General features: G+C 36.1%; 1 protein-coding gene across 9 annotated transcripts in view; it reads left to right on the top strand.

Moving 5' to 3' along the window:
• The window catches only part of LOC123548964 (GATOR complex protein WDR59-like), an 81,312-nt gene that overhangs the window by 9,037 nt on the left and 53,042 nt on the right, over positions 1-19,233 (top strand). For all 9 annotated transcript variants that reach the window (XM_053545834.1, XM_053545837.1, XM_053545832.1 and 6 more), the window contains exons 5-12: positions 618-736; positions 1,221-1,309; positions 3,989-4,105; positions 5,408-5,485; positions 9,540-9,699; positions 11,217-11,296; positions 15,964-16,182; positions 18,835-18,999. In XM_053545834.1, the coding sequence (XP_053401809.1) occupies positions 618-736; positions 1,221-1,309; positions 3,989-4,105; positions 5,408-5,485; positions 9,540-9,699; positions 11,217-11,296; positions 15,964-16,182; positions 18,835-18,999 (1,027 nt within the window). The remainder of the gene's footprint in view (positions 1-617; positions 737-1,220; positions 1,310-3,988; positions 4,106-5,407; positions 5,486-9,539; positions 9,700-11,216; positions 11,297-15,963; positions 16,183-18,834; positions 19,000-19,233) is intronic.

Here is a 19,233-nt window from a genome sequence, read left to right as displayed (position 1 = left end):
CCCCTTTGGACTTTTAGAGTATGCCAGAGCCAATAATAGAAAACTTATAAATGACTTCTTCACATGACTTGATGGATCTTCTTTTAATTTGGTCTCAAGCTTGTTTGTAAAGTCCTGTCTTAAATTTTCAAACAATGTTACTTGGTCCCCTTTTAGGGGCTGCCAGAGGTAAAAGTAGAGTAAATTCGATTAACAACATCTTCTCATAAACTGCTTAATTTATCAGTACAAAAATTAGCCCCTACCATCTTTTTATGGTCTTTTCTGGTTCTGCTGTGATTAACTAAAAAAAAAAAAAACAGAAAAAAGCTTCATCTTATTTCTTCTCTTGAACCTCTTTCTGGAATTCACCAAACTTGGTCTGTAGCATCTTGTGTGGGCCTCTATCAAATTTGTTAACACGGTTCCATTTGGCCGCTTTTAAGGGCTGCTACAATAAAAACTAGAAGAAAAAAAATTCTAAATAACTTTAATGTAACACTTGATGGATCTTCATCAAACTTTGTCAGAAGCAAGGTCTAAAGGTCAAGGTCTGCATCAGGTGATTGACTTTGGCCCATTTTAGTATCATGTTATTTAACCTTTGACATAAAGATTTTCATTTGTGATACTTTCAGTGATATAGACTGGTCACCATTTGATGTGAATGTGATAGCGTCATGCTCTGTGGACGCTTACACTTTGTTGTGGGATGTCCGAGATACAAAACGACCAAGTGCTTCATTTCAGAGTGTCTGTAAGTCTAGATACCATTAAGAGTTTGATTTTTATGTCATTGTATCAAATTTTGTAGATCAAGAATTCATACTCAAAGAAAGTGGAGATGAAATTGGAGCTAATGTGAAAAATATTAAAAATAAAAAACTCCCTGGAATTATTGACCTTGTAAAACATTTAAAATTTAGTTGGGTTTTTAAGAGTTTGTTTTTTTCACATGGAGGAAAAAATTGACAGGCAAAACAGGGAGCTTTTGCTATAGGTGAATACTAGCATACAATTGACTATTCTATATAGAAGTTATAAATAGTGATTTTTATCTCATTTCTGCACCATAAGATAGGAATGCCTTGTTTCGTGACATAAAAATTCTGCAATGCATGGCTGCATTAAGAAAAGAATTCTGTGTTTGTTAAATAAGTAATAAAATTTAGTTGGTTTTTTTTTGCAGTTGAATATCACAATTTCTGGTTTAACAATGTAAGAAAAATGTTTTATTCTAGGTGGAGCAACACAGGTGAAGTGGAACAAGGTGACTAATAATCTGTTTGCAACAGCCCATGAGGGGGACGTAAGAATCTGGGACCCTAGGGTCAGTAAACTGAGCTACATTTCATTGTGATTTAATATATATAAAAGTAATAGTAACATTTATTATAACATGATTGCTTACATAAATTGATGGCCCTTAGTATGTGCTATATGGCGGGTCTATATTCAGCACATATTCACTGGGCTAATAAGTCAAAAATCTAAAGGTAAGACTGAAAATTAGTTTCTGATGTCATGTAATAAATTGCTTACAGAATGGCTTGCCTGTGGACCTTGGGCAATAGTTTTGACTATTGACTGGCAAGCTTCGGTAAGAGTATGATGTCACATAAAATATCCACTTTTCTGACTCCAGGTAAAGGTTGCAGAGGTCAAAAGTTTGATATATTTTGCCATTTATTAATTGATCTTGTATCGGTTCTAAATATTCACCATGACACTAGGGATATACTGTAAACCTAGAAATGTTCGCGGATACCATATTTCGCATTTTTCAAAATGTGGACATTTTTGCGGATACAAATCTTAGCGGAATCATATCCATCGCTAATCCCGCGAAAATGAAATCGCAAGTGAACATATTTAGTATAATAAGGTAAGTATCACTGCATAGTTGCATTTATAGTATTCTCGAAAATGTTCAGTTTTATTGTACCCTTCAATTATAAATGCACCCTAATCATTTTCATTCATATCAAGGGTTATTCACACCCCCAATTATTGACAGTCAGTAAATTGCTGTTATTACACTGTCATTTGTTTGCCATTTAAATAGGCGATTAATCCACACTTAGCAGAAATAGACACAATATTTTACTTTCAAATAATATATCGTATTGGCTGCCGACTGTAAATTACATGTATATGTCGTTCGATAGATGCATATTGTTTTTGTTTTTATCTTCTGTTTTCCTGACAGATCGATATTGAAAATGCTGTTGCTTCATAAATAAGTAACTTGTCAATCAGTTGAAATAATATGGATTTGTGCACTCATGTAATACAGTTATGGTACTAGAATATGAATTATTAATATCCAGAAATATACTACCCGCGAAAGGCGCTAATTTAAAAAGCGCGAAAACAATTCTAGGTTTACAGTATTTCATTTGTCTCCTCTAACTGCCCGTATTCACAAAAAAGATATAAAAGTGCTATAACTATGATAAAACATTCTATATGTTTCACGATTTGGGCATATATTGCTAATATACCACTTCCAGTTTTAAAAAAGACTACACTTTTTCTCTAAAAAAATACCTGTTCCAATTATGCCAAATTTTTTTACCAGCGGAACCAAATCCCTTGACACTGTTTACTCTGTCGTTTGCTTTTGTATTTGATACAAAGAATAATCATAGGAAAACGAGTTATGTATTGTGAACCTGGAGATAGTGATAGCATTACAGAAGTCTGTACTGTTAAGATCAGTTAGTGGTGGGAGTAGTGGTGAAAGGGTAACATTAGGGTGGCAGGTTCAAGCATCTTCCCATAAAGCATCTGTACTGGTAAATCAAGTAGACATAATTGAGCCACACAATGAGAAAACCAACATAGTGCATTTGCGACCAGCATGGATCCAGACCAGCCTGCAAATCCATGCAGTCTGGTCAGGATCCATGCTGTTCGCTAACGGTTTCTCTAATTGCAGTAGGCTTTGAAAGCGAACAGCATGGATCCTGACTGCGCAGGCTGGTCTGGATCCATGCTGGTGGCAAATGCACTATGTTGGTTTTCTCATGGTGCGGCTCATATTATAGGGAGATTTTAATGAGCTGACAGTAGTGCATACAGGGGTGGGTTCAAGCAATATATATTGTCACATAATATGCACTATTATAAGAAATAATTTCAGTGTCACATGAGAGCTTACAGTTTCACAAAAAGACTAGGAACCAAATATGCAAAGTTATAATTTGCTACCTGGTACTTGAGACTTCTTTTGTAAATTGCTGAGAGACATGGAAAATCATCCATCCTAACATACTGTGAAATTGTTAAATTTTGTGGATATAAAATTCCCGGTTTTAACCCAAAACGGCTATGTGGTGGGGGTGGGGGGGGGGTGCATGAATTGATGGAGTGCAAATTTTTAACATAAATTGAAGAGGATTTTTACCTGTTTATTGGGACATAATTTCATTTATTATATTCCTATTTAAATTCTGTTAAAAATACAGGTCACATTACACAAGGAAATATGAACAGGCTGAAAAAATTCCCGTATTGTACCTTCCAAAAGTCCCGTATTGTACCTCCGTATTGTGTGTTGCCGGACTACTTTCATTGAATATGCATGCGCTGACACAGAAACACCACTCATTTCATTTTAACATCAACAAACATTTAAGATTTCGTTCGATTACAAATAAACAGACAGAAAGGTGGAGGTATATAATAAAAGGGTCATTACAACAGTAGCTAGATCTGGGATTTTGTATTCGGCTGTTGTGGATTTTGCAAGGACGGATTACACTCGGCGCATGCACTCCTCGTGAGATCCGATCTGGCAAAATCCACTTGAGCCGAATATAGCAACCCAGATCGAGCTACTGTTATAATAACCCAATTGGATTGATTCGACTAGGAAATCATCACAACTTTTTTCTCCAGGAAAATTAATTATTTTACGGTATGAGCAATAAACAATACCATTTCTGAATTTTAAGCAATTTCGTTGATGTGTTTTGTTAACCATATAGATTGTTCTGATTTACAGAAGGGGAATGCCCCTGTTTTATACCTCACTGCCCATTTATCAAAGATTCATGGTTTAGACTGGAGTCCTTCAAATGAACATATATTTGCTTCATCTAGTCAAGACTGCTCAGTCAAGGTAAGATTCCTGTCATGTAAGGTCAAAGGTCAAGGTCACAGGGACCTGACTTAATTTCTGGTATTTCTTTTTGTTTCCAAGTCACAAAACATATTAGATACAGCTTTCAAACTTCACTTGATGACTTTTTGTTTGTTTGTTGCAAAGATTCTCAGAGCTGAATTGTTCCCATTTGGCTGAAAGTTGGATTTGAACCAGAAATGTAGGGACTGACTAGTGCCAAGCCTTCTTTTACATGCCATCCCTGAGATGAATTTTATTGTTTCTGTTTCCATATGTTTGTTTGAAATGTGTTTAAAACCAGTTTTAGCTTGTATATTGGCTGCTTTTCAACTAGCCCTTGTGTTTGCGTCCATATTCGTATATCTAGTTAAAGTTTTTGATGCACCTTTATCTCTGTAATTACTTAATGGATTGGCTTCAGACATCCAGTAGTGTCTCCTCATCAACAACCACATCATATGGCACAAGGGCCATAACTCTAGTACCAATATTTCATGAATTATGTCTTGTTCAACACCATTTTTCAACACTAGATTATGTAAATGCAGTCTGTTAATTTAATTCAAGTGATTACTTGGTCTTACAAGTAATTTACAAATTCTCTGCTTGAAAAAGAGGCAGAAGGTAATGTTTATAAATGTATTGTATCATGTGAGATCTTTACTTGCCTCACCCAGGGACCAGACTCTAAATGCCATGATTGGAAATATTTCGCTCTACCTAAGCTAACTGGAGGTTAGTGGTTCTACCCAGGTACCTGAAATAATGCCCTGAGGGGCGCCTGGTGTCTATAGACAGTTGCCACATTACCTGTAATTGTGTTGGTGTGACATTGAACCTAACAACTGGACAGACTGTTCCCATCTACTTATTACAAACTTGAAGCCCGACCGCTTAGCTCTACATGGGGAGTGCAGATCAACTGATCGCAAGGTTTTGAGATTGATCCCAGGGTGGGGCGTATGTTCTCCATGACGACTCGATAAAAGACATTGTGTCTGAAATCATTTGTGCTCCACCTCTGATTCATGTGGGGAAGTTGGCAGTTTCTTGCAGAGAACAGGTTTGTACTGGTACAGAATCCAGGAAATCTGCTGAGGTTAACTGCCTGCCGTTACATAACTGAAATACTGTTGAAAAACAGCATTAAACCCAGAACAAACAAACAAACAATACAAAATTGAAGAAATCCCATACTACAAAGGAGGGCTAAAAATTCATGAACTGTCTTTCATGCAGTAATGTTTGAATGAAACATTAATCTGAATAATGTTAACAATGCAGCTGTGTTTATTTCAGTTTTGGGACTATTCTTGTCCAAAACAAGATAAAGGAACGTTAATATCTGGATCACCAGTATGGCGTGCAAGATTCACAGTAAGTCGTACAAGCTTTCAGGATTAAAATTGTAATAGCAGTGTATGATTAAAGTATCAATGTATGTTTATGTTTTGTGCAAAATTATAAACATTTGTGCAAGATGGATGTGATTGCTAGAAATAAAAATAAAGGTTATACCTTTGGGCTTATATAGCTCTGCATTGCTGTGCTCTTGTTATTCATAGATATTAAACATTCGACAATTTATTTTCCTGAATGAGTGATTTACTTGTACCCTGCCCCCCACAGCTGTGGGTTTGAAATCTCATTTGGAGTGTAGAATTCTTCCATGTGAGGAAGCTGTGTTGCTTACTGAAGGTCCTTGGTTCTACACAGGTGCCCACACATGCCTGAAATACATGTGTAATGCATGGAGGGGCACTTAAGGTCTTCTGTCTTTAGTACTAAAAAAAAAAAAGTTGCAATATGACTTATACAGTAAACCTCACTTACAAGGAACTCGGATATAAAGAACACTCGGTTATAAGGAACAGTTTTCAATTCCCCGATCTAATTCCTTCATTATTCAATGTAAAAATCATCGGTTATAAGGAACTCGGTTATAACGAACACTCGGTTATAAGGAACACTTTTTCCAGTCCCAAATTATGAAATTCAGTGGAAAACCCCTCAGTTATAGCGAATAGACAAAGAATAAAAAATATTGAAAATCGGAAATAAACACGAGCATCACTGATGACATCAGAGTACCTCAACACTTTCACGCGCTTTCATGCACTTGAATAAAAACAAATGATTTCATTTCTATGATCTTTCATTGGTTAATTCAAGGATACGATAAAAAGAAAATATATAATATCATCATTAACATTTATCAAATACTACACGATAGAAGTCTTGGAATTATAGTATTGGTCATTATTAGTCATTATTAGTCTTATTAAAACTAAGTTTTGTCAGGATGAAAATATCCTAATAAATGTGCTAATTACGCCTGATTAACAATGGCAAACAGTCCAGTTTACCTGGTTTCCAGTTGTAAAAATTAAAGCAGGTGCTAAAATAGACAATAGCAAAAGTATAGGTATAATTTACACTTTAATCCGCTTGTAAGACGCCGTTGTCTAGTGCCTGAAAAATAGAAAATTGAACATTTTTTAGCTCACCTGTCACAAAGTGACAAGGTGAGCTTTTGTGATCGCGCAGTGTCCGTCGTCCGTCCGTGCGTCCGTAAACTTTTTGCTTGTGACCACTCTAGAGGTCACATTTTTCATGGGATCTTTATGAAAATTGGTCAGAATGTTCAACTTGATGATATCTAGGTCAAGTTCGAAACTGGGTCACGTGCGGTCAAAAACTAGGTTAAGTAGGTCTTAAAATAGAAAAACCTTGTGACCACCCTAGAGGTCACATTTTTCATGGGATCTTCATGAAAGTTGGTCAGAATGTTCATCTTGATGATATCTAGGTCAAGTTTGAAACTGGGTCACGTGCAGTCAAAAACTAGGTCAGTAGGTCTAAAAATAGAAAAACCTTGTGACCACTCTAGAGGTCACATTTTTCATGGGATCTTCATGACAGTTGGTCAGAATGTTCATCTTGATGATATCTAGGTCAAGTTCGAAACTGGGTCACGTGCGTTCAAAAACTAGGTCAGTAGGTCTAAAAATAGAAAAACCTTGTGACCACTCTAGAGGTCACATTTTTCATGGGATCTTCATGAAAATTGGTCAGAATGTTCATCTTGATGATATCTAGGTCAAGTTCGAAACTGGGTCACGTGCAGTCAAAAACTAGGTCAGTAGGTCTAAAAATAGAAAAACCTTGTGACCACTCTAGAGGTCACATTTTTCAATGGATCTTCATGAAAATTGGTCAGAATTTTTATCTTGATGATATCTAGGTCAAGTTCGAAACTGGGTCATGTGCCTTCAAAAACTAGGTCAGTAGGTCTAAAAATAGAAAAACCTTGTAACCACTCTAGAGGTCACATTTTTCATGGGATCTTCATGAAAGTTGGTCAGAATGTTCATCTTGATGATATCTAGGTCAAGTTCGAAACTGGGTCACGTGCAGTCAAAAACTAGGTCAGTAGGTCTAAAAATAGAAAAACTTTGTGACCACTCTAGAGGTCACATTTTTCATGGGATCTTCATGAAAATTGGTCAGAATGTTCATCTTGATGATATCTAGGTCAAGTTCGAAACTGGGTCACGTGCCGTCAAAAACTTGGTCAGTAGGTCAAATAATAGAAAAACCTTGTGACCTCTCTAAAGGCCATATTTTTCATGGGATCTGTATGAAAGTTGGTCTGAATGTTCATCTTGATGATATCTAGGTCAAGTTCGAAACTGGGTCACGTGCTGTCAAAAACTAGGTCAGTAGGTCTAAAAATAGAAAAACCTTGTGACCTCTCTAGAGGCCATATATTTCATGACATCTTCATGAAAATTGGTCAGAACGTTCACCTTGATGATATCTAGGTCAAGTTCGAAAGTGGGTCACATGCCATCAAAAACTAGGTCAGTAGGTCAAATAATAGAAAAACCTTGTGACCACTCTAGAGGCCATATTTTTCATGGGATCTGTATGAAAGTTAATCTGAATGTTCATCTTGATGATATCTAGATCAAGTTCGAAAGTGGGTCACGTGCCCTCAAAAACTAGGTCAGTAGGTCAGATAATAGAAAAACCTTGTGACCTCTCTAAAGGCCATATTTTTCATTGGATCTGTATGAAAATTGGTCTGAATGTTCATCTTGATAATATCTAGGTCAAGTTCGAAACAGGGTCATGTGCGGTCAAAAACTAGGTCAGTAGGTCTAAAAATAGAAAAACCTTGTGACCTCTCTAGAGGCCATACTTATGAATGGATCTCCATAAAAATTGGTCAGAATGTTCACCTTGATGTTATCTAGTTCAAGTTTGAAACTGGGTCACGTGCCATAAAAAACTAGGTCAGCAGGTCAAATAATAAAAAACCTTGTGACCTCTCTAGAGGCCATACTTTTCATGGGATCTGTATGAAAGTTGGTCTGAATGTTCATCTTGATGATATCTAGCAAGTCAAGTTTGAAACTGAATCAACTGCGGTCAAAAACTAGGTCAGTAGGTCTAAAATTATTAAAATCTTTTGACCTCTCTAGAGGCCATATTTTTCAATGGATCTTCATGAAAATTGATCTAAATGTTCACCTTGATAATATCTAGATCAGTTTCGAAACTGGGTCATGTGCGGTCAAAAACTAGGCCAGTAGGTATAAAAATAGAAAAACCTTGTGACCTCTCTAGAGGCCATATTTTTCATGAGATCTTCATGAAAATAAGTGAGAATGTTCACCTTGATGATATCTAGGTAAAGTTCAAAACAGGGTCACGTACCTTCGAAAACTAGGTCAATAGATGAAATAATAGAAAAACCTAGAGACCATATTTTTCAATGGATCTTCATGAAAATTGGTCAGAATTTTTATCTTGATAATATCTAGGTAAAGTTCAAAACTGGGTCACATGAGCTTAAAAACTAGGTCACTATGTCAAATAATAGAAAAAATGATGTCATACTCAAAACTGGGTCATGTGGGAAGAGGTGAGCGATTCAGGACCATCATGGTCCTCTTGTTTATATTAGTATTGATGCCTATTCATTCGTTGGCTTAGTTTAGGTTTAAAGGCCATGTTTCAGACAGTTTACCTTACCATCTCTCCAGAAAAGGACCGGTACTAGACTCGCAACTTTCTCACATAAAGATTCATGGTCGGCCCGGAAGTGAACACATAGCCCTTTTCAAACGTCATTCAAATAGTGTTCGCTATACAAATTGTGTTCGTTATACTAACCTCGGTTACAAGGAACTATTTCGCTATACGGATATAAAGAACCTCGGTTATAAGGAACAATTTTTAGAGGTCCCAAGCTGTTCCTTATAAGCGAGGTTTACTGTAATTGTCAGTGTGACATTTAAACCAACCAAAAGACATAATCAGTGTGTTTTTCAATGACAAAATAATCTATGTTAAAATAATTTTGTGTATTTCCAAAGAATTGTTATGTTTGTTAAATAGTAATGTTTTGCTGTGTGTTTTCAAGCCTTTTGGAGATGGTCTAGTCACAGCTGTGATGTCAACACTACGGAGAGGAGAAAACAGCCTGTTTTTGTGGAGTAACTCTAATTTAGACCAACCTGTCCATCAGTTCATAGGACATAGTGATGTTGTCTTGGAATTCCAGTGGAGAAAAAAAGATGAATGTAATATTTATGGTGTTATTTTCTTAGGTTTTTTTTTCGTCATAGTATTTTCATGTTAAAGATTTGTTTACTGTCTCAAAATATTTCAAGCTAGACCTGTAATCAGTCAGGACCAGAAAATGAATGACAAAAATGCTTTTGATTTTTTTTGTCATAATAGGAGAGATCGCCATGACGTCACGCATAAATACCTGTTTATCTGGTGGTGGGTAAAACAAATATTTTTACATCGTTTGTGTATGGGATCTGAATTTTTAATTTTTAATAACTTTTTCGCTCATTTATGGATTTTAAAAATTCAAAAAGTTTTGAAATGGTTACGATTTTCATATTTTCCCATTTAAATATCTTTTTAAAATGAATAACCGTTTAAAATGACATAAGATTTTAATAGCGGCAAAGCGATCCTCCAAACTTTTTGAAAAAACACTGTAAGTTAAGCGTTCATAATTAATCCATTTAATTTCGAAATTATAATCAGAAGTAATCAATAAATTGCTTGTTTTATACACATTCCATTGATCAAAAAATTATTGATATTATTTGTGTTTTAAGAAAGTTTAAGCCGTTAGAAAAACATCACTGTTTACAAAAAACATGGACGCTCGGCGTCTGCCCACACGGTCTTTGTCTTATTAGTTCTAAAAATAGAAAATACAATGGATTTGTTTACAAACACGATCTCTCCTATACTGATATTCTTCCATCAATTTTAACAAAAAATTAGTAGTTTCCATTTGGGCATGTATTTCTTACCTCAGTGGGGACTAAACTAAACCACGGCTAGTGAAACAGCAAAAGCCCTAACCCTGTGCCATGACACATGCTTTCTTTGGGTACCATGTGGTCAAATGCATGTATTTCATCTAGGGATGGCAACGAATATTCGAATATTTGTTCATTACGCGAATGTTCGAATGCTCATTTACTATTCGAATATTTGAAAAAGAATTATGACAAATAGATAAAAGCTAACTGAAAGAACCAAAATGTTTGGTTATCTGTAAGCCAAACAGGACCATTTCCATTACAAATACGCACGAAAATGGCTTCTGCCGTTGTAAGACGTGTCATTTTGTATATTAGTGACAAAATTGTACATAATTATGGTGATGACACTATACCTTTTAATTTATACCACTAATTACTTGCCTTTTAAAAACTTGATAGTCACAAATTGATTCAATTTGGTTACAGATCGCTTTGTTTACAATGGGTGTGAACCACTGGTAATTAAAATAACATTAAACATCACTTGATCTGATGACTCAGACTTCAATCAAAGACGATCACAGATGTATCTGAGTAAAGAAAAATACCAAAAAGTGTAAAATGTGTGAAATTTTCATCTGATAATGTGAGGTGTGTTAAACAATGGTAGGCCAGTTGAACATTGTGACTTTGGAATGTTCTGCCTTTGGGGTCAGTAGATTTCATGGGAATTTGAATACAATTGCTGTATATAGCAGTGAAAGAAAAACATTTTGACATTAATTATTGTTGTATGTTATTTACAGCTAGCAGAGATTATCAGCTGGTAACATGGTCAAAGGATCAGAGTCTGAAGATCTGGAAGGTGGATACACAGTTGCAGAGGGTACATATTTCACTTGATAAACTCTGATTTTATTTTAAACATTTCACAACACTTGTATATGGAGTATCTATGTTTGGAATGAAGGGATTTATATCAAGAGATTGAATTTATAGAAATGTTATCTTAAAATTTAGATTTGTAAAATGGTATTATGCTAAGACATTCACCTGGATGTAAAAAGTGGATAAGTACTTCTTTTTGTCAGTAGAGTAACTTGCTTTTTAGCTCACCTGTCACAAAGTGACAAGGTGAGCTTTTGTGATCGCGCGGTGTCCGTCGTCCCTCCGTGCGTCAGTGCGTGCGTCCGTCCGTCCGTCCGTCCGTAAACTTTTGCTTGTGACCACTCTAGAGGTCACATTTTTCATGGGATCTTTATGAAAGTTGGTCAGAATGTTCATCTTGATGATATCGAGGTCAAGTTCGAAACTGGGTCACGTGCCATCAAAAACTAGGTCAGTAGGTCTAAAAATAGAAAAACCTTGTGACCTCTCTAGAGGCCATATATTTCATAAGATCTTCATGAAAATTGGTCAGATTGTTCACCTTGATGATATCTATGTCAAGTTCGAAACTGGGTCACGTGCCTTCAAAAACTAGGTCAGTAGGTCTAAAAATAGAAAAACCTTGTGACCTCTCTAGAGGCCATATATTTCACAAGATCTTCATGAAAATTGGTCAGAACGTTCACCTTGATGATATCTAGGTCAAGTTCGAAACTGGGTCAGGTGCCATCAAAAACTAGGTCAGTAGGTCAAATAATAGAAAAACCTTGTGACCTCTCTAAAGGCCATATTTTTCATGGGATCTGTATGAAAGTTGGTCTGAATGTTCGTCTTGATGATATCTAGGTCAAGTTCGAAACTGGGTTAGTGCGGTCAAAAACTAGGTTAGTAGGTCTAAAAATAGAAAAACCTTGTGACCTCTCTAGAGGCCATATATTTCATGAGATCTTCATGAAAATTGGTCAGAATGTTCACCTTGATGATATCTAGGTCAAGTTTGAAAGTGGGTCACGTGCCATCAAAAACTAGGTCAGTAGGTCAAATAATAGAAAAACCTTGTGTTCTCTCTAAAGGCCATATTTTTCATGGGATCTGTATGAAAATTGGTCTGAATGTTCATCTTGATGATATCTAGGTCAAGTTCAAAACAGGGTCATGTGCAGTCAAAAATTAGGTCAGTAGGTCTAAAAATAGAAAAACCTTGTGACCTCTCTAGAGGCCATACTTGTGAATGGATCTCCATAAAAATTGGTCAGAATGTTCACCTTGATGATATCTAGGTCAAATTTGAAACTGGGTCACGTGATTTAAAAAACTAGGTCAGTAGGTCAAATAATAAAAAAAACGTTGTGACCTCTCTAGAGGCCATTCTTTTCATGGGATCTGTACGAAAGTTGGTCTGAATGTTCATCTTGATGATATCTAGGTCAAGTTTGAAACTGGGTCAACTGTGGTCAAAAACTAGGTCAGTAGGTCTAAAATTATTAAAATCATTTGACTTCTCTAGAGGCCATATTTTTCAATGGATCTTCATGAAAATTGATCTGAATGTTCACCTTAATGATATCTAGATCAGTTTCGAAACTGGGTCATGTGCGGTCAAAAACTAGGCCAGTAGATATAAAAATAGAAAAACCTTGTGACCTCTCTAGAGGCCATATTTTTCATGAGATCTTCATGAAAATTAGTGAGAATGTTCACCTTGATGATATCTAGGTCAGGTTCAAAACAGGGTCGCGTACCTTCGAAAACTAGGTCAATAGGTCAAATAATAGAAAAAGCTTGTGACCTCTCTAGAGACCATATTTTTCAATGGATCTTCATGAAAATTGGTCAGAATTTTTATCTTGATAATATCTAGGTAAAGTTCAAAACTGGGTCACATGAGCTCAAAAACTAGGTCACTTTGTCAAATAATAGAAAAAACGATGTCATACTCAAAACTGGGTCATGTGGGAAGAGGTGAGCAATTCAGGACCATCATGGTCCTCTTGTTGTGCTGATGTGACCACAGTTTCTCTAAAAAAAGTTTTGCAGTTTGTGCAATTTTAATATCATCCTTCTTTGTAGAGCATTTCATTGGTATTTTGATTTGTAAAAATTGAGTGATAAACATCAATGATGAATTAAAGGCGAATATGAGGTTGACTCCAGTTTATCTGTTGAGGTGACTGAAGTTATCTCTAGGTTACTGTTGAGACAATCACTGAGTATTCTACAGTCATTGACTGAGATGTGAGTGTAATGTATATAGCACAGAATGATCTTTTATCATGGATTATCCTACTACACCGCTATATATGTATATACACACCAAACAAAATAAATTTCTGTGTGTGTGTTTTTTTTTAGTTCGCCTGTCACATAGTGACAAGGTGAGCTTTTGTGATCACGCAGTGTCCGTCATCCGTCCGTGCGTCCATAAACTTTTACTTGTGACCACTCTAGAGGTCACATTTCTTGTGGGATCTTTATGAAAGTTGGTAAGAATATTCATCTTGATGATATCTAGGTCAAGTTCAAAACTGGGTCACGTGCCGTCAAAAACTAGGTCAGTAGGTCTAAAAATAGAAAAACCTTGTGACCTCTCTAGAGGCCATATATTTCACAAGATCTTCATGAAAATTGGTCAGAATATTCACTTTGATGATATCTAGGTCAAGTTCGAAACTGGGTCACGTGCCTCAAAAACTAGGTCAGTAGGTCTAAAAAATAGAAAAACCTTATGACCTCTCTAGAGGCCATATATTTCACAAGATCTTCATGAAAATTGGTCAGAATGTTCATCTTGATGATATCTAGGTCAAGTTCGAAAGTGGGTCACGTGCCCTCAAAAACTAGGTCAGTAGGTCAAATATTAGAAAAACCTTGTGACCTCTCTAAAGGCCATATTTTTCATGGGATCTGTATGAAAGTTGGTCTGAATGTTCATCTTGATGATATCTAGGTCAAGTTCGAAACTGGGTCACATGCCATCAAAAAGTAGGTCAGTAGGTTTAAAAATAGAAAAGCCTTGTGACCTCTCTAGAGGCCATATATTTCTTGAGAGGGGGGGGGGAGATCTTCATGAAAATTGGTCAGAATGTCCACCTTGATGATATCTAGGTCATGTTCGAGAGTGGGTCACGTGCCATCAAAAACTAGGTCGGTAGGTCAAATAATAGAAAAACCTTGTGACCTCTCTAGAGGCCATATTTTTCATAAGATCTTCATGAAAATTAGTGAGAATGTTCATCTTGATGATATCTAGGTCAAGTTCGAAAGTGGGTCACGTGCCATCAAAGACTAGGTCAGTAGGTCAAATAATAGAAAAACCTTGTGACCTCTCTAAAGGCCATATTTTTCATGGGATCTGTATGGAAGTTGGTCTGAATGTTCATCTTGATGATATCTAGGTCAAATTCGAAACAGGGTCATGTGCGGTCAAAAACTAGGTCAGTAGGCCTAAAAATAGAAAAACCTTGTGACCTCTCTAGAGGCCATACTTGTGAATGGATCTCCATAAAAATTGGTCAGAATGTTCATCTTGATGATACCTAGGTCAGATTCGAAAGTGGGTCAGGTGCCATCAAAAAGTAGGTCAGTAGATCAAATAATGAAAAAACGTTGTGACCTCTGTAGAGACCATATTTTTCATGGGATCTGTATGAAAGGTGGTCTGAATGTTTATCTTGATGATATATAGGTCAAGTTTGAAACTGGGTCAACTGCGATCAAAAACTAGGTCAGTAGGTCTTGAAATAGAAAAACCTTGTGACCTCTCTAGAGGCCATACCCTTGTATGGATCTTCATGAAGTTGGTCAGAATGTTCACCTTGATGATATCTAGGTCAAGTTTGAAACTGGGTCACGTGCCTTACAAAACTAGGTCAGTAGGTCAAATAATAAAAAAAACCTTGTGACCTCTCTAGAGGCCATACTTTTCATGGGATCTATATGAAAGTTGGTCTGAATGTTCATCTTGATGATATCTAGGTCAAGTTTGAAACTGGGTCAGCTGCGGTCAAAAACTAGGTCAGTAGGTCTAAAATTATTAAAATCTTTTGACCTCTCTAGAGGCCATATTTTTCAATGGATCTTCAGGAAAATTGACCTGAATGTTCAGCTTGATGATATCTAGGTCAGTTTGGAAACTGGGTCACGTGCGGTCAAAAACTAGGCCAGTAGGTATATAAAAATAGAAAAACCTTGTGACCTCTCTAGAGGCCATATTTTTCATGAGATCTTCATGAAAATTAGTGAGAATGTTCACCTTGATGATATCTAGGTCAGGTTCAAAACAGGGTCGCGTACCTTCGAAAACTAGGTCAATAGGTCAAATAATAGAAAAACCTTGTGACCTCTCTAGAGACCATATTTTTCAATGGCTCTTCATGAAAATTGGTCAGAATTTTTATCTTGATAATATCTAGGTAAAGTTCAAAACTGGGTCACATGAGCTCAAAAACTAGGTCACTATGTCAAATAATAGAAAAAACGACATCATACTCAAAACTGGGTCATGTGGGAAGAGGTGAGTGATTCAGGACCATCATGGTCCTCCAACATCCCTGATATCCTTAAAAATAATTCCCCTTCATTAATGATGTCACAGCACTTGCTTAGTAAATGGTATGAAAAATTATTGATATAAATTTCTCTGTCATTTGTGTCTTTTTTTTGCAGTTGTGTGGTCATGACACTTTGGATTCCTCAGAGAGTGAGTCTACTGTCCATGATTCTTCAGAAACAATAAAAGAAAATGGCCACGCCCACACTTCTGCAAAAGTAAATGGTGATAAAAATAGCCACCAATCAGAGAGCATGTCTCATCAACAGCCAATGACATTGTACCAGGAATTTTCAATGGTTAATCAACACATTCCGAATGTTACAATTGACAAGGTATGTGATAGGTTTTGATCACAGACATGTTTTACTAGCATATTTTTGTCATAAATCTACACAGTTAGGTATTGCACAGACAGTTCAGCACACACAGCTTCTTGGTTTTTGTGTAAAACTGCAGTATTCTAAGTGTTGACACCTCAGACACTTAGAATAATGAAAAAAATCTAACGTGTACCTGAAACAACAGGTCAGCTGTGTGTGCAGGGCTGTATATACTTAACAATGCAGAATAGGTCACAAGTGATAGTTCCTAACTATTGCATACATGCCATATCTCCCGCCGGGAGCCTTTTTCTCCCGTATTTTCAGTATATCTCCGGGTCTCCCGCCAGGACATGAAAACCTCCCGTAAAAAAATAAATTCAGAAAAAAAGTTCTCTGTCGAAAAATCGTATCTCAGACCCAATGTAGACCTTTAGAAAATACTTGAAATTCAATATCGAGTAGCCCAGAAATGCTCTTCAAACATAGTTTTGATAGTTGTCTGTAATCCCTAGCTTGTTTATCGAGAGATACACGCCTGAGGCATTAATTATCTTTCCACCTACTGTCACTATCTGCAAACAATTAACCATTTAATCTTACCTGTAGGCAATTGTAAACATGTGCATTCAAGATTTTAGACCGATTCAATTACATCAAAGTCGCTGATCTGTAGTTTTTAAAACAATATGTAAACCAGTCTTAAAATTACGTCATTTTACCGCAACCTGCCAAAGTGTACTTTCGTTTTCGCTGACCTCAATATTTATCGAGCCATCAGAAGATGAGACAGGTTAATGCTAAGACCGAGTTCATGTTTCTCAATTTAAATACTTGCACAACATGCAAAAAATCAACCATGATTTAACAAAAATTGGCGACTTAATGTCAGACTACACAGAATTTCGGACAAACATGAATTCGGATAAGTGAATTTTATGAAATAAATTGCAATTAATACTGCCCAAAGCATTGACTACCACTCCTTTGTGATATTGTCATGTTGCAATAATTAACGGGAAAAGAATTCCCAGTTTAAATACATGTAGTTTTAATCTAAATATTGACAATCCAGCAATAGAACGACTTTCATTTTTGTTTCAACAATTCCTGAAAAGAAATGACTGCCCTTAAAAGACTGCTTAGACATGATATGTCCACAACCTTTTGAGTATTGTATGCTTAAACATGTCAAAAAGATCACTCTCTCCAGATGCAGAAGCATCAACACATAAAGCAAAAACAAAATTCCTGGTTCAATCTTTCATGGAATTCTGAATTTCCTTGGATTAATTAAAGTGCTGTAAGTAATAATCATGCATCCTGTACACAACTGTTGGCTCCCTCATCAATTCAATATAGAAAACTTGATGAGTTTTTCATGAAAACGGCTATTTAGCGCGTACAAATGAGCGAATAAAAGCCTCCCTTATTTTTACCCAAATCTCCCTTAAAAAAAGCCCTGTTGAGGCAAATCTCCCTTATTGAAAATATGGCATGTATGCTATTGCTGCCACAAAATTGCTTATGAATAGCGTAGTTACCTCTAAATTAGACTCTTACGATGATGTGTTGCTGAGTGGTTTTCCAAACACAATGTTTGACAAACTACAATTTATTTAGGACATGGCAACATTTAAGACGTCCTGTCACAGTCATATTACCTCTTTGTGGAAAGAATTCAGTTGGTTACCCTTGGGACTCAGAGAACATTACAGAATTCTTCCAGGCTGTTATGTAATTTGTGTTCTGTCACAGAAATTTCAGGGAAGCATATTATAAATTTTTATTTTATTTTGTAGATGGACAGTTCCTAGCTTTTGTGTTCTGTCTCGAGTGAATTCACTGAAGCATATTATAAACTTATATTGTATATTGTAGATTGATGGTTCCCAGTGTTTTGTGTTTTGTCTCGAGTGAATTCACTGAAGCATATTATAAACGTATATTGTATATTGTAGATTGATGGTTCCCAGTGTTTTGTGTTCTGTCTCGAGTGAATTCACTGAAGCATATTATAAACTTATATTGTAGATTGATGGTTCTCAGTGTTTTGTGTTTTGTCTCGAGTGAATTCAGGGAAGCATATTATAAACTTATATTGTTTATTGTAGATTGATGGTTCCCAGTGTTTTGTGTTTGTCTCGAGTGAGTTCAGGGAAGCATATTATAAACTTATATTGTATTTTGTAGATGGATGGTTCCCAGTGTTTTGTCTCAAGTGAGTTCAGGGGAGCATATTATAAACTTATATTGTATTTTGTAGATTGATGGTTCCCAGTGTTTTGTGTTTTGTCTCGAGTGAGTTCAGGGAAGCATATTATAAACTTATATTGTATTTTGTAGATTGATGGTTCCCAGTGTTTTGTGTTCTGTCTCGAGTGAATTCAGGGAAGCATATTATAAACTTATATTGTATATTGTAGATTGATGGTTCCCAGTGTTTTGTGTTTTGTCTTGAGTGAGTTCAGGGAAGCATATTATAAACTTATATTGTATTTTGTAGATGGATGGTTCTCAGTGTTTTGTGTTCTGTCTCGAGTGAATTCAGGGAAGCATATTATAAACTTATATTGTATTTTGTAGATGGATGGTTCCCAGCGATTGTGTTCTGTCTCAGTGAATTCAGGGAAGCATATTATAAACTTGTTTTGTATTTTGTAGATGGATGGTTCCCAGCGATTGTGTTCTGTCTCAGTGAATTCAGGGAAGCATATTATAAACTTGACTATCCATTTCCCAGCCAACTATCCACATGTTGCAGCACCAAACTTTGAAATTGTCTCTCCAACTAATGTGGGATCAGGAGTTATAAAGAAATTATACAAGGTAAGCAAGCTTTGTCAGAAAAGTTTTAAAAACATGGAAGTTGACTAGCTGCAAGCATCAAAGTACTGTAAAAGCAGAAATTTTCTTGAGGGTTTAATATTTCTATATTCACAAGGTCCCTTCCCTTGCGAACATTAATCCTCATGCACATATTAACCATTTGTATAATACAAATCAAGCAAATCTCTTTATTACACAAACCTTCCTTCCCCCACGTATCAAATAGAAACGGCC

Source organism: Mercenaria mercenaria, chromosome 6, assembly GCF_021730395.1.
Source record: "Mercenaria mercenaria strain notata chromosome 6, MADL_Memer_1, whole genome shotgun sequence".
NCBI classification, from domain to species: domain Eukaryota; kingdom Metazoa; phylum Mollusca; class Bivalvia; order Venerida; family Veneridae; genus Mercenaria; species Mercenaria mercenaria.
Note: the sequence above shows the minus strand (reverse complement) of the source record. Positions and strands in the feature narration are given on the sequence as shown.